This window comes from Hemibagrus wyckioides, linkage group LG06, assembly GCF_019097595.1.
Source record: "Hemibagrus wyckioides isolate EC202008001 linkage group LG06, SWU_Hwy_1.0, whole genome shotgun sequence".
Lineage (NCBI taxonomy): Eukaryota > Metazoa > Chordata > Actinopteri > Siluriformes > Bagridae > Hemibagrus > Hemibagrus wyckioides.
Window position 1 is genome coordinate 33695377 of NC_080715.1, and position 14432 is coordinate 33709808.

Below are 14432 nucleotides of genomic sequence, written 5' to 3' on the forward strand. Positions count from 1 at the left end.
CCTGACTGAATGAAAGAGTGATTATTTCCTCACTGGTATGAATGAGTGAAGAGAGATCAGAGGGTCAGGGTTTAATAGCACTGGTGATGAGATGATAAGACAGAGACACATAGTCTGGATGATGCTGATAATCAATGATGCTGATGATGCTGATAATCAACGTAATAATGATAATGATTTCCTATGTGTTGCTCAGGGTTACAATGAGATTTATACTTCTCTCTCTCTCTCTCTCTCTCTGTGTGTGTGTGTGTAAGGATTCTACACAAGTCTTTACACTTACACGTAAAAATGCACGTTCATGTCCTCTAGGGGGCAGTGTGGCACACCAGAATTTACACAATTAAACACTTGCTTCTGTATAAAATCACTTTAACGGGTGCAATCGTTACAAAAAAAACCCTGTTTAAATCATTCCCACGCAGGTTAACTGATATTTCTGTGACATTTATCATCCCCATACTACTTATAAATACAGAAGAATATCGTAATATAGGCTTAGGATTTTTTGACCAGCTTTGATGTGCATGTTGAGGTGTTTCAGGTGTTTTGATGACGATGAGATGATAAACACAGGATATAAATGTGTCCACACTGGATAGTCTGACATGCTGAGGTCACAGAGAAGTGCTGGTTTTGTTAGAGGTTTTGATAATGAGGATAATGGTGTATTAGTTAATTAGGCGCCATCTACAGGCATGAGATGGTAACTGCAACACTTTAATGGTGAATTTTTTTTAATGATCCAGACACTGAATTCACTTATATGCTTTAATTTTTTTTAAACTGCAAGTTTAGTGGTTTAGCCTTAATGTATCTATACACACTGTAAGAATTATATTCTAATCAAAACCTGTAAACTTATGTTGAATGTTATGTTGCACTACATGGTCAGTGTTTCAGTAAGCAGTGAGAATCTCCAGCAGAACCGCAGCACCCCACACTGTTTTTTCCGGGGTAGCGCTACTCGAACGCTGATTGGCTGGTGAGGAGGGGGGAGGGGCTTCTGATGCAAAATGCCAGCAATCACTATTACAATCATTAAAAATGAAGGAAATATGCGCCAGTTCTTAGCCATAAACTCCAAAACTAAAGCACATACTTGTCAACCTAACTGAAAAGGAGATATGGAGATGGACAGAAATGAGAACAAGTCGTTTAGCAAATTTGTGCAAATCATACAGGCTTCACACTCTAGTGGATTTCATCACTTTCTAAACAAACTTTACAAGGCGATGGATCTACTTGGGGGGAAAATAGATATTTCAGATCAATTTCACATAAGACTATCTTCTTTATTCACACCTGTCTCAGTGCAGCTTGGCTTTGTGTAAGAATTTGCTCCAAAATCACAGATGTGAGAAGCAGATAAACCCTGCCATGAAGACAAACCCCTTTCCAAAAGGTCTAACAGCCTTTTATTGTTATTGTTTTGTTTGTAAACCAGAGATGACCATTTACCAAAAAGATTCACCAATATAAAGCATGAAATATAATTAATTAAAACAAACACAAAGCACTGAATTTCCAAAATTTAGAGACAGTATCACCTGATCTGGTGATATTTTAGAGCCATTTAGTGATTTCATTTCATATGAATTTAGTGTATTTTTGAGCACAGGTTAGTGTTGGTCTTGAGCTTGACATGACTCTCCAGCTGCTGATACACGAGCTGAGAGAGAATCTTCACTCGACTCACGGTCAAAGCATAATGTCTGCCTGTGTCACGCTTCCTGGTAATCACTGATCACCACTAATCCCCAACAACCAATCACTGATCACCACTAATCCCCAACAACTAATCACTGATCACTACTGTTACCCTAACAACTAATCACTGATCACCACTAATCCCCAACAACTAATCACTGATCACTACTGTTACCCTAACAACTAATCACTGATCACCACTGTTACCCTAACAACTAATCACTGATCACCGCTAATCCCCAACAACTAATCACTGATCACCACTAATCCCCAACAACTAATCACTGATCACCACTGTTACACCAACAACTAATCACTGATCACCACTAATCCCCAACAACTAATCACTGATCACTACTGTTACCCTAACAACTAATCACTGATCACCACTGTTACCCTAACAACTAATCACTGATCACCGCTAATCCCCAACAACTAATCACTGATCACCACTAATCCCTAACAACTAATCACTGATCACCACTGTTACACCAACAACTAATCACTGTTCACCACTGTTACCCTAACAACTAATCACTGATCACCACTGTTACCCTAACAACTAATCACTGTTAACCACTGTTACCCTAACAACTAATCACTGGTCACCACTGTTACACCAACAACGAAGCACTGATCACCACTGTTACACCAACAACAAAGCACAGACCACTACTAATCCCCATAAACTAATCACCGATCATCACTGTTACACCAACAACGAAGCACTGATCATTACTAATCCCCAACAACTAATTACTGATCACCACTGTTACACCAACAACTAATCACTGATCACAACCATTCTCCAACAACCAATCACTAATCACCTCTAATCCCCAACAACCAATCACTGGTCACCACAAATCCCAAACAACTAACCACTGATCGCCACTGTTACACCAACAACTAATCACTGATCCCTACTGTTATACTAACAACTAATCACTGATCACCACTGCTACACCAACAACTAATCACTGATCACCACTAATCCCCAACAACTAATCACTGATCACAATCGTTCCCCAACAACTAATCACTGATCACCACTAATCCCCAACAACCGATCACTGATCACCACTAATCCCCAACAACTAATCACTGATCACAATGGTTCCCCAACAACTAATCATTGATCACCACTAATCCCCAACAACCAATCACTGATCACCACTAATCCCCAACAACTAATCATTGATCACCACTAGTCCCCAACAACTAATCACTGATCACCCCTAGTCCCCAACAACTAATCACTTATCACCACTAATCGCAAATAAGTAATCACTGATCACCGCCGCTTGCCCCACCCTCTCACTTCTCTGGTCTTCATTTTTAAACTCAAAAACAGGGTAACATTTTATACATGCATTAAAAAAAAGTTATGCAAATTATTGGGGGTGGGCTCATCTAGCATCTAAAGAGTGCACTTTAACTCTTTTACTAGCATGTACGTGTGTGTGTGTGTTCGTTCTCAATTGTAGCTTGTTGTACAATTAAGCAGGAGTTCATCAACATGATAATCTTGTAACACAGAGTGTTTAACAGTGTTCTGTCTGTGAGTCTGATCTAACACGAGTCTGTCGGCTTTCAGTGTGTTTTTCCCCTCTGCTGGAGAACCTTACACAGAATTTTACTGGTTGAAGATCTGCTTTTAGATGAAGAGCATCTCAGAGAGCAGAAACGGGTTTGATATCAACATTTACAAACATTTCTTTGGAACTTTGCTATGAATATAACGCCTCAGTCAGTCAGTAGGTTCCTGTATTCTCCTTCTCTGGTGTTCAGCTGAATGTTGAACAGCCCCTGAAGCTGCCATCTTTAGCATGGAGGTAGAGTCAACAGGCACTGACCAGTCAGGACTGGGAGGAGCTTAAACAGGAGACTGAAGCAGCCCAGTTGTGGCTGTGAAGACGCTCTATCTAACGCGCGAGTCTTTTATCACGAAATCTTTTTCGATAAAGAAATAAGAGCAGGAGAGCGCAACAAAGTGACAGGTATGAAGGCAGACAGATAGATGAAAAGGACCCGCGTGTTGGCTCGCGACGCTTCGAGGGCGGTCCGTGCGGGCGAGAGGGCAGTGACGTCACAGCTCCGCTGTATCGCTGGGCTTGAAGATTGTGTGCGTTTTTTTTGCGTGTGTGTTTTCACGCTGTTTCTCTAATCCGTGTGTCCGGTATATATATATTTTTTTGCAGCAGCAGCAGGGACGTGAAATTAGCTGTAAGAAGGACGTCCAAAAGGAGAGATCAAAAAAAAAAATTCACACCAGTGTGATGGTGGTTCCTCAGTGTGAGACAGATCCGAGCATCTTTACTGGTAAGTGGGAAATCTTCTACCAAAGGAATCTTAATACCCCCGATAAATGATTCCCAGTATACTGCTGGAAAATATGACGGAGTGAAGTACTGACCGCTCCATAATTATTGGCACCCTTGTTGAAATAGTGGTGGTGGTGGAGGAGGTTATGGTGGAAAAAACGTCTTTAGCTGGGAAAGGAAAAGATACACGACGAGACCATGTTGTAGATTAGTGACCACTCCTCAGTGCAGGTCCTCCAGAGCCCCAGGTCCAGGTTTCCGTGGTGTCAGGTGACTGAGATGACCACGGCAGAGGCTCGGTTCTCTTCCATTGCAGTGCTGCACACCATTAAGACCTGGTGACTGAGGGGACTTCAGAGAGCCAGTTTGTGACATTTTCATGGTGGATGTAGCCATGATATGGTTCTGGTTGCACGTGGTCAGCAACAATCCTCAGATGAGGAGGCTGAAGCATTCAAATGATGTTACCTCGTTGATCTTAAGGAAAGTAAGGAAACCTTCCTCACACCGTTACACCAGAAACTGTTGGGTTGACACCAAAATGCAGGTTCCAGTCTTCATCTGTCCAGTGTTGGTCAGTCTGTGCCCATGATGGCCTCAGATCCCTCAGAGGAACCTGATGGACTTCTGTTGTAGCTCCTTCACCTCAAGCGTTAATGTGTTGTGTGTTCTGAGAGAAGTTTCTACTCACCACGGTTGTTGTTATTTGAGAAACTATAGACTTCCTGTCAGCTTCAGTCTGTCTGGTCATTCTACTCTGACTTCTCTCATCAACAAGCAGATCTGCTGCTAATTGGATGGTTTATTTTGTTTCCTTCATTCTGATGTTTTTCTGAAGCTCTTGACTTGTCTCTGCATGATGTTATGCATTTCAGATTGGATAGGTACATGAATGAGCAGATAAATATAAAGTCTGAGACCAAATACACTATATTGCCAAAAGTTTTGGGATGTCTGCCTTTACATGTATATGAATGTAATATGGAGTTGTCCCACCCTTTGCAGCTATAACAGCTTCAACTCTTCTGGGAAGACTTTCCACAAGGTTTAGGAGTGTGTTTATGGAGTGTGTGTTATTTTTGACCATTCCTCTAGAAGTGCATTTGTGAGGTCAGGCACTGATGTTGGATGAGAAGGCCTGGTTTACAGTCTCTGCTCTAATTCATCCCAAAGGTGTTCTATGGGGTTGAGGTCAGGACTCTGTGCAGGCCAGTCAAGTTCCTCCACACCAAACTCACTCATCCATGTCTTTATGGACCTTGCTTTGTGTACTGGTGTGCAGTCATGTTGGAACAGTAAGGGGTCATCTCCAAACTGTTCCCACAAAGAGCATGAAATTGTCCAAAATGTCTTGGTATGAAGCTGAAGCATTAAGAGTTCCTTTCACTGGAACTAAGGGGCCGAGCCCAACCCCTGAAAAACAACACCTGAATTCATTTTCAATTCAATTTGTAGGGGTGTCCCAAAACTTTTGGCAATATAGTGGATATTGGGGAAAAAAACAGAAGGTTGTAGAAATGTGAAATCTTTTAAACAAATAAAATAAATCTTTAATATCTTCAATATATTTAATATTCACAATTCTGCACAGTCTTTAAATATGGGATGCTGCTATTCAGCTACTTTTGTACAAATTATCAGATTTTCCTCTTGTCTAATCTCTTCCAGTGATCAGACAACACACTGACTGGATCATAAGACTGGATCATTCATCTGTGCAGCTGGTCATTAAAGAAGGAAGAGGACGTGTCAAATACTAAGAGACTCAAAATTCATGTAAATAATTTTAAAGATTTTCACTGAAGTTAGTGTCAGTAATATAGTCGTTATCAGACATTCAGATAAAGTGTGAGTGTAAGTGATTTAACCACAAAGACGTTTTGGATCATCTTTTTCACCCAAGGGTGCCAATATTTCTGGAGCTGACTATAAAACCAGTTACCTGCTAATCCTGCTCTTGCTAACAGCACATGCTGGTTAAGAAGGAAATGAGTGCTCATATTTTACATTAAAACATCATCTCCGATCATCTCAGTGCTGAAGGTGAAGCAGACACCCGCCGGAGAACATGTCCGTCATATTCATGTCCAACAAGAGGAAAATCTCCAGGCCTGAAAAAAAGCCTCAGCCAGGTAGCTATGAGCATTTATTTTTTTGTGAAGAGTTTGTTGAACCTTCTCACTTGGACTTATTAGCATTGAGACTCCTTAATATTGCTTTATTACTAATAAACTTTTAATCAGCAGACCCAGCACTGATAGACAAAGTCGTTGCAGTATGTCATGCTGTTCCATCCATGGTAAGCTCATTTCTCCTCCTTTAACTGATTCGAAACATCTAGATGTTAAACATCTTCTGTATCATACTGTACAGTAGCATAACTGAACGCTAATCATTTCTAATTTCCTGTTTCTCAGAACGAAGAGGCAAATCCTCAGCAGATAAAAAGAACATATGGAAGAAAAAAGTGAGTGGACAGATTATCAGAGTAAAGTCAAACGAATTCTGAAGACATGCTGCGCCTCAGGTCACTAAAAGTGTTTACATCAAGGCTTTTTATTTATTTTGTGATTGTTTCTTCTATATATAGATATCATAATCTGCAGCCAGTCTCCAGGCTTCCTCCAGAAGATGGATCTCCGTGCGGGTCAGTGCTCCATGCTAGCTCTGTGAACGGCTCTAAAACTCAACCGGTGGTTTGTGGTCCCGCAGCAACGTGCAGAACAAGGGACACCGTTGGCTCCAGTTTGGAGATGATGAGAGAGAGAGGTGAGCATCATCCAAAGCTGAGAAGATGTTGGTGTGTCTTTTGTTTAAGAGCTCAGAACTTCAGAAAGAGCATTTGTTTACATTTGTGCTCTAGTAGAGAGTGAAAGAAAGTGGAGAATTGAAGTGTTTTTTTACACCACCATAACATTATGACCACCTTCCTAATATTGTGTTGGTCCCCCTTTTGCTGCCCTGACCCATTGAGGCATGGACTCCACTATATCACTGAAGGTGTTCTGTGGGATCTGGCACCAAGATGTTAGCAGCAGATCCTTTAAGATCTGTAAGTTGTGATCCCACAGATGCTAGATTAGATTTAGATCTGTGGAATTTGCAGTAGAAAAGTTAAAAGTGTGGAGGTACTTCTCTCTTTATTTAGAGCCAACAGCTTAATATGGGATCAAATCAAATTAAATTAAATTAATCAGGCATTAGCAATTTAGAAACACACACACACACACACACACAGTTTCCTTCGGTTTGTCATTTGGTGTTTATTTGCTTGTATTTAGTCACACACTGGGAGACTCAAACAGAGGCCTGTCAATCATTCTGCTCATTAGCATACTAGGCCACAGCGAGGATGGTGTGATGGGATCTGAATATGAAGGGATCTCTCATTAATGTTCTCCTCACAGTTCCTGTCATAGTTCCTGTAGCGCAGTACACTCAGAGGAGTCCGTCAGCTCACTGCAGTAAAAGCAGAAGGTCTGAGATCTACTGCGTGAAGAAGGAGACACCTAGTTATCCTCCAGGTAAAAAAAAAAAACAAAAAACAAAACATAATAATGTTTGTTTATGTAATGACCCGATGGTGACCTGGTGGTTCTGTATTTTGACAGGAAGTCAAGAGGAGACCTGGCAGCTGCAGATCCTAGCAAAAGGCAGAGTAACTTGCCCCAAGTGTAAACGTGTGTGCAGGAAAACTGTGGAAGGTCTGAAAAAACACATGGTGGCCTGCAAACTGGTAAACACACTCAACAGACTGGACAGACCGCTTTTTTTTTGTTGTTGTTGTAGTCCTCAGTTCTTCTTGTCGCTAATCATCTCTTTTATTTTAGCACGTGTTTAAATGCACACACTGCGGGAAACAGCTAAAGACCTCGACTGGGATGAAGTACCACCTCATGGCTGACCACAACAAACTGGTATGTTCTTGCATTTTGTTGTGCTTTAATTAGTAAGAGATGTAGGACACACCAGGATAAGATCTTCTGGATCTTTAGAGATGATGTTTCTTCTCGGGTTTTAACCATTTAAGCCTGTCCAGTAGAATGAAACGTTATCAGAGTGTACGTGAGGTACTGGGAAGTGGTAAAGATGTTGGAGTACTGATCAGATCAGGTTGTGAGTTTGAATCCCAGGACCAACCAGGCTGCCAATGCTGGGTTCTTGAGCAAGGCTCTTAACCATCAAATGCTCATTTGTGTAAATGAAATTAATGTGAGTCGATCTGGATAAGCCATAATATAATCTAAATTTTGAGAAATCTAATAGGACAGTGGATCCAGTTGATCTTCAGCTTTCAGTAGATTTAGCTGTAGCTTCTGGAACTTTCCGGATGAGGTCAGGGATAACAGCCCTGTACCGTCCGCTCCTTCAGTTCAGAGATCGTGTTTACAGGATGATGACATGATATCTTCTAAACCTGGTGCTGTATGTGTAGCCCACGCCAGACGATGGACGCGGACTGGACGACCACACGGCAAAAGAGAAACTGCGGAAGGTGTTAAAACGGCTGGGGAAATTAAAATGTTCCAAAGAGGTATGTATACACGTGCATGTGTGTGTTTTACATCAGCAGAGTATGAAGAAGCTGAAAGAGAAATAAATTGCGCTCTTTTTTTTCAGGGGTGCACCGGCAGCTTTACCAGCATTATGGGCTATGTTTATCACATGAAGAAATGCGGTAAAGACGAGTCGGAGCTGGAGAAGCTCCTGATGAACTGCAAGCACTGTGGGAAGCCGTATCGCTCCAGAGCGGGACTGGAGTACCATCTCAGATCCGAGCACGGCCCGGTGAGTCTGTCCTGTAGAACATCCTGAGAGAGGAAGGCGTTTTTGGTGAAATGAGACACATCATGTGCAGGATTCATTATGTGATACAGCAGGTTTAAATGGATACAGCTGAGAAATCAGTACAAGAAGTTTCTTCTATTACACTCATGACCATTTTTAATATGAGTAATATTTCCGAGTGTAAACATTCAGTGTTGCCAAAAGTATTGGGGCACCTGCCTTTACATGCACATGAATGTAATATGGAGTTGCCCCGCCCTTTGCAGCTATAACAGCTTCAACTCTTCTGGGAAGGCTTTCCACAAGGTTTAGGAGTGTGTTTATTGGAATTTTTTTGACCATTCCTCTCTAGAATAAGCGCAGTTGTGAGGTCAGGCACTGATGTTGGACGAGAAGGTCTGGCTCGCAGTCTCCGCTCTAATTCATCCCAAAGGTGTTCTGTGGGGTTGAGGTCGGGACTCTGTGCAGGCCAGTCAAGTTCCTCCACACCAAACTCGCTCATCCATGTCTTTATGGACCTTGCTTTGTGTACTGGTGTGCAGTCATGTTGGAACAGGAAGGGGTCATCCCCAAACTGTTCACACAGAGAGCATGGAATTGTCCAAAATGTCTTGGTATGAAGCTGAAACATTAAGAGTTCCCTTCACAGGAACTAAGGGGCCGAACCCAATCCCTGAAATACAACACCTGAATTGAATGATGTGGAGGGGTGTCCCAATACTTATGGCAATATAGTGTCCTACACTGTCCACTAGCACTTTTCTAGCTGTAATGACCCACACTGTATGACATGATGAGCTGAAATTGAACCTGTTTTCGAATGAATCAACAGCCTTACAAGAAAAATGCTTCTTTTTCCCTAATGATAAAAACAATTTTTATTTGCATCTGAATGCGTCTGCGTCCAGTCAGCGTGACTAAAAACAGGATCTGATTGGAGAGTTAAAATCACATGATGGTATGTTTTCTACAGGAACCCCAACAATCTGACGCAAACGGTCAACTGGAAGCGAGTGCGGAGAGTGAGTCCAGTGGCCGAGCCAGGCGTACATCAGCCCAGGTGGCTATTTTTCACCTGCGTGAGATCGCTAACCAGGAACTGTTCAAGGAGTGGCCCAAGAGGAAGGTGCAGCGAGACCTGGTTCCTGACGACAGGAAGGTAGAAAGATGTTAGATTATGAATATGATGTAATAATTCCACAGAACCAGGTGACTGCTGCTGGCAATCAGGACTGAATACAGTGGCAAGTTTCTCCTCCACATTAGGAAGATTTATCATGTCCGTGTTCATCATTGACTCCACAGTGGAGGTTAATATGAAGCTCAGATGAAAGGAGACACTCAGGACTTTGATTTTGTAGTGTTTCAGAAGGATTTCTGTTTTTAGCCTACTAGGGGTGATGTATTCATAGAAAAGCTCCAAAAAATGTTGAGATCAAACCCATTTCTGCTCTCTGAGATGCTCCAAGTGCTTGTTCATCTAAAAAGCAGCTCAAATTTCATCTTTAACTAGTAAAATTCTGTGTAAGGTTCTCCAACAGTGGGGGAAACGCACGTGTAAAACACACTGAACGCCAAAAGGCTCATTTCAGATCAGACTCGCAGACGGGAAACAGTTCGACATGATCACAGTAACATGCTTATGACTGTCCATGACAGAAGAAGTAGAATAAAATAGAATTAAAAGAAGAATAGGATAAAATTAGAATAAAAACTAAAAACAAATACAACAGAAATCTAAATCTGTTTAATCTGACAGAATCTTGCATTTCCTGTTGGATATTAAAGTGATGAACATTGATGGATGTATAATAACAGTACAGATTGATGATTTCTGCCTGATCTCTCAGAGGATGAGGAACATCACGGCTCAGGAGCTTGGAGAACCTGACAGATGTTAGTGTTAGATTGTTAGATTCTCGGTCAGAGCTGAAGCAGGAGCTGTCGTGTTCTTGCTCTCGGGTGGACTTGTTAATACGCTGACCACTTTTAATGTTTTTATATAATATATATCTTGGTGACGCTTCATCACGAGGGCCAAATTGTGGCTAGACCACTGGATCAGAGCATCTCCAAAACTGCAGCTCTTGTGGGGTGTTCCCGGTCTGCAGTGGTCAGTATCTGTTAAAAGTGGTCCAAGGAAGGAACAGTGGTGAACCAGTGACAGTGACAGTGTCATGGGCGGCCAAGGCTCATTGATGTACGTGGGGAGTGAAGGCTGGCCCGTGTGATCCGATCCAGCAGACGAACTACTGTTGCTCAAACTGCTGAAGAAGTTAATGCTGGTTCTGATAGAAAGGGGTCAGAATACCCAGTGCATAGCAATTTTGGCAGCAAAAGGCGTACCACCACAATAGTTAGGCAGGTGATCATAACGTTGTGCCTGGTCAGTGTATATAGACCGTTCTGACCACAGTAAATTTATCTCTCATGGCAGCTCCGTTATTCCCGTCCCGGATTACCAGCCTTCAGCCAGGAGGTGTTGAGGAAGTGGAAGAATGAAGTGAAACTGAACAGACGAATGCAGTGTCCGAACAAGGTGTGAACATTCGAGAGGATTTCTCTGTGTTCGGAATGATTATTATTTTTCTTGTAAGCGTGATTATTTGATTTGTGTGTGTCTGTAGGGGTGTGGCTGCTACTACACCAGTGTGTCAGGTCTGAAGGCTCATCTGGGACTCTGCACCCTGGTAATGAAATCATTCTTCGTGATTTTAAGCGTTTACATTAACATTTAAGCGTTTACATTAAAAGATCTGGGGTTGAAGGCTATGTTCACAAAGACTAAGACAGATTAATAAACCTTTTAAAATCTTTATTCAGAATTAATGCTCAAGTTTTCTTAAGAGAAAATAACCCCAAGGTAAATATCAGGGTTTTTATTTTGCCCTCTCTCTGTCTATAGGGCAACTTTTACGCAGGGAAATATACTTGTCTGATATGTAAAAAGGAGTTTAATTCGGAGAGCGGAGTGAAATACCACATCAACTCTGTTCATTCCCAGGTAAAAAATAAGAGAGAGCAATGTTCGAGTTTATATAGATATATATATTATATATATATAATATATATAATATATATATATATTTTCATAACATAAAAAGAAGAAAAGTGTGTGAGCTGACTAATCACCAGAACATGAGGTTTTGTTTTTACATGAAAGCTTGTTTTGTGGTCAGGACTGGTTTGTGGTCACCTCCAAGTCCAAGAGTTTCACCTCCAGCAAAAAGCCCAAGCCAAAGAAGCGTTGCACACCAGCTCTGGTTTTAACTCCGACGTCCGCAGACGCTAGCACCAGTGAGTCGATTTGTGTGGAAACGACAGAGAGGAAAGCACCAGATGAGGAGAAGCGCAGGAAGTACAAACTGAGAGTGAAGCAGGAGAAAGCCTGCTGTGATAGCCAGAGCAGTAGCAGTGGAAGCGAGAGCTCCAGCAGCGAGTCCGAAGCAGAGCTTCAGGAAGGAACTGATGCCTGAAAGCTACACAAACCTGAGAAAGACCAGTAAACCCATTCCACTCATACATTTTATTTCTCTTATTTCTCAAGCTTTTTGAAATATCAGCAGTTTTTAGGTGGGTTCATATTACTGACTAAGAGGTGCCAATATTTACAGTCAGAGCAAACACGGGAATAATATCTGTGAGCTTGTGAACCTCTGTCTGTTTTCTGTGGACTTTTTGGTTAGAAACAAAAAACAGCTCCAGAGAGACGGCAGTGGACATTGTGTGTGTGTGTGTGTGTGTGGTCAGTATGTACATGGAATTAGTCACTAACAAGTCTGGGAGAACTGTGTGTTCAGGTGCTTCTGGGAAGTTGGTATTTACGAGGCGGGAAGTCGTAATTACGACGTGCAAGGTTTACAGCAAACTTATCTATCTATCTATCTATCTATCTATCTATCTATCTATCTATCTATCTATCTATCTATATATATATATATATATATATATATATATATATATATATATATATACATATATATAATATAAAGCAGAGCAAAGAAATTTTTGCCTTTTTATATTTTTTATTTAATGAATTTATGAAGCCAGGTAAACTTAATTGTTAGATATTATATTGTAATCGTACAGTGTGTAATCCTGTTCTGTGCAGGGAGTTCACTTGATTTATTGTAAAGACAAATTCTTCTTCTTCTCTCTTGGTCCTCTGAATATTTTTCTTCCTGACACACCTCCAACTCGGAAACTCTCAGCCCAAACGAAATAACGACTTTTTGGTGTACGTAAATACGATCTATCCGTTACGGCTTCCTCCTTTTAGCTCGGATGTTCTGTACCTGCCGCAAGCATGCCTTCCCCCTGACCTGGCACTTTTACACCTTTTATATATGTCGAATTTAATTAAAATGCTCATCTTGGATTTTATTTTTTAAAAAACAATGATTTTTTACAGGGTTTTTCCAAAAGAAAATAACATATATATACCGTACATTGTCAAACGTTTTGGGACACCCCACCAAATTCAGGTGTTGGGCTCGGCCTCTTGGTTCCAGTGAAAGGAACTCTTAATGTTTCAGCTTCATACCAAGACATTTTGGACAATTTCATGCTCTTTGTGGGAACAGTTTGGGGATGACCCCTTCCTGTTCCAACATGACTGCACACCAGTACACAAAGCAAGGTCCATAAAGACATGGATGAGTGAGTTTGGTGTGGAGGAACTTGACTGGCCTGCACAGGGTCCTGACCTCAACTCAATAGAAGACCTTTGGGATGAATTAGAGCGGAGACTGCGAGCCAGGCCTTCTCGTCCAACATCAGTGCCTGACCTCACAAATGCACTTCTTCTAGAGAAGAATGGTCAAAAATTCCATTAAACACACTCCTAAACCTTGTGGAAAGCCTTCCCAGAAGAGTTGAAGCTGTTATAGCTGCAAAGGGCGGGACAACTCCATATTACATTCATGTGCATGTAAAGGCAGACGTCCCAAAACTTTTGGCAATACAGTGTATATTTTTCTCCAAATATTTCCCTTCTTTATGTATCTCCTGCACCGGTTCTCCAGATTGAATGCAAAGCTTTTATTAGTTTGTAGAAGCCACTTCTGTTCCCAGCTGTTCCCCGTGTAAACCGCTGCATGTAGCTGTCCATGTGCATACTCGACTAGCCGCTTCGTACCAGTGACCTTCCACCTTCATGCTGTATTAGCTTGGACGTGTGCTGTTAGGGCATCTCCAGTCCATCTTGTTCTAGTTCTAGTTCACATCTCAGTGGACTGACCTCAGACTGAGGAACTTTAATACTATATTGTAAAGGGGTTACTAGAGTTCACACAGGTCTATGATTTTAAGTGTATAGACTTGAATATGATTATCATCCGTCCAGAAGAAATTTGTGTCCCGGTTCTGATTTTTAATACATGATCTTTTTTTGAAATGTTAGACTGTAAGATGTTCTTCATAGACTTTGTTCAAGTGCTTTATTATTAACCCAACTCTAATAAATAAAATGAAGGTTGTATAGAAGTGTATAGAGGGACATCATTGACTTGTAGAAGTTCTGCGAAATATTTTATGAGCGGATTCATCAGGAGTGAGACTCAAATCACCTTAAGACCTTTTATGATCTTCTGGTAGGTGATGAAATGCAGA

General features: G+C 41.4%; 1 protein-coding gene across 7 annotated transcripts; it reads left to right on the forward strand.

Moving 5' to 3' along the window:
• The first annotated feature begins 3332 nt into the window (after positions 1-3332).
• znf512 (zinc finger protein 512) lies at positions 3333-14306 on the forward strand. 7 transcript variants are annotated; one of them, XM_058392388.1, is made up of 17 exons: positions 3334-3710; positions 3912-4032; positions 5703-5810; positions 6070-6166; positions 6278-6333; positions 6452-6501; positions 6625-6803; positions 7442-7558; positions 7646-7770; positions 7865-7951; positions 8470-8568; positions 8655-8822; positions 9796-9981; positions 11260-11361; positions 11450-11512; positions 11728-11826; positions 12002-14306. In XM_058392388.1, exons 4-17 carry the CDS (start codon positions 6103-6105, stop codon positions 12296-12298), a joined length of 1692 nt encoding a protein of 563 aa, XP_058248371.1. In that variant the 5' UTR covers positions 3334-3710; positions 3912-4032; positions 5703-5810; positions 6070-6102; the 3' UTR covers positions 12299-14306. The 7 variants fall into 7 exon arrangements, with proteins under 7 accessions (XP_058248373.1, XP_058248372.1, XP_058248371.1 ...); XM_058392387.1 differs by having other exon boundaries at positions 3915-4032; XM_058392390.1 differs by lacking the exon at positions 5703-5810 and having other exon boundaries at positions 3333-3710; positions 3915-4032.
• Positions 14307-14432: the final 126 nt, after the last annotated feature.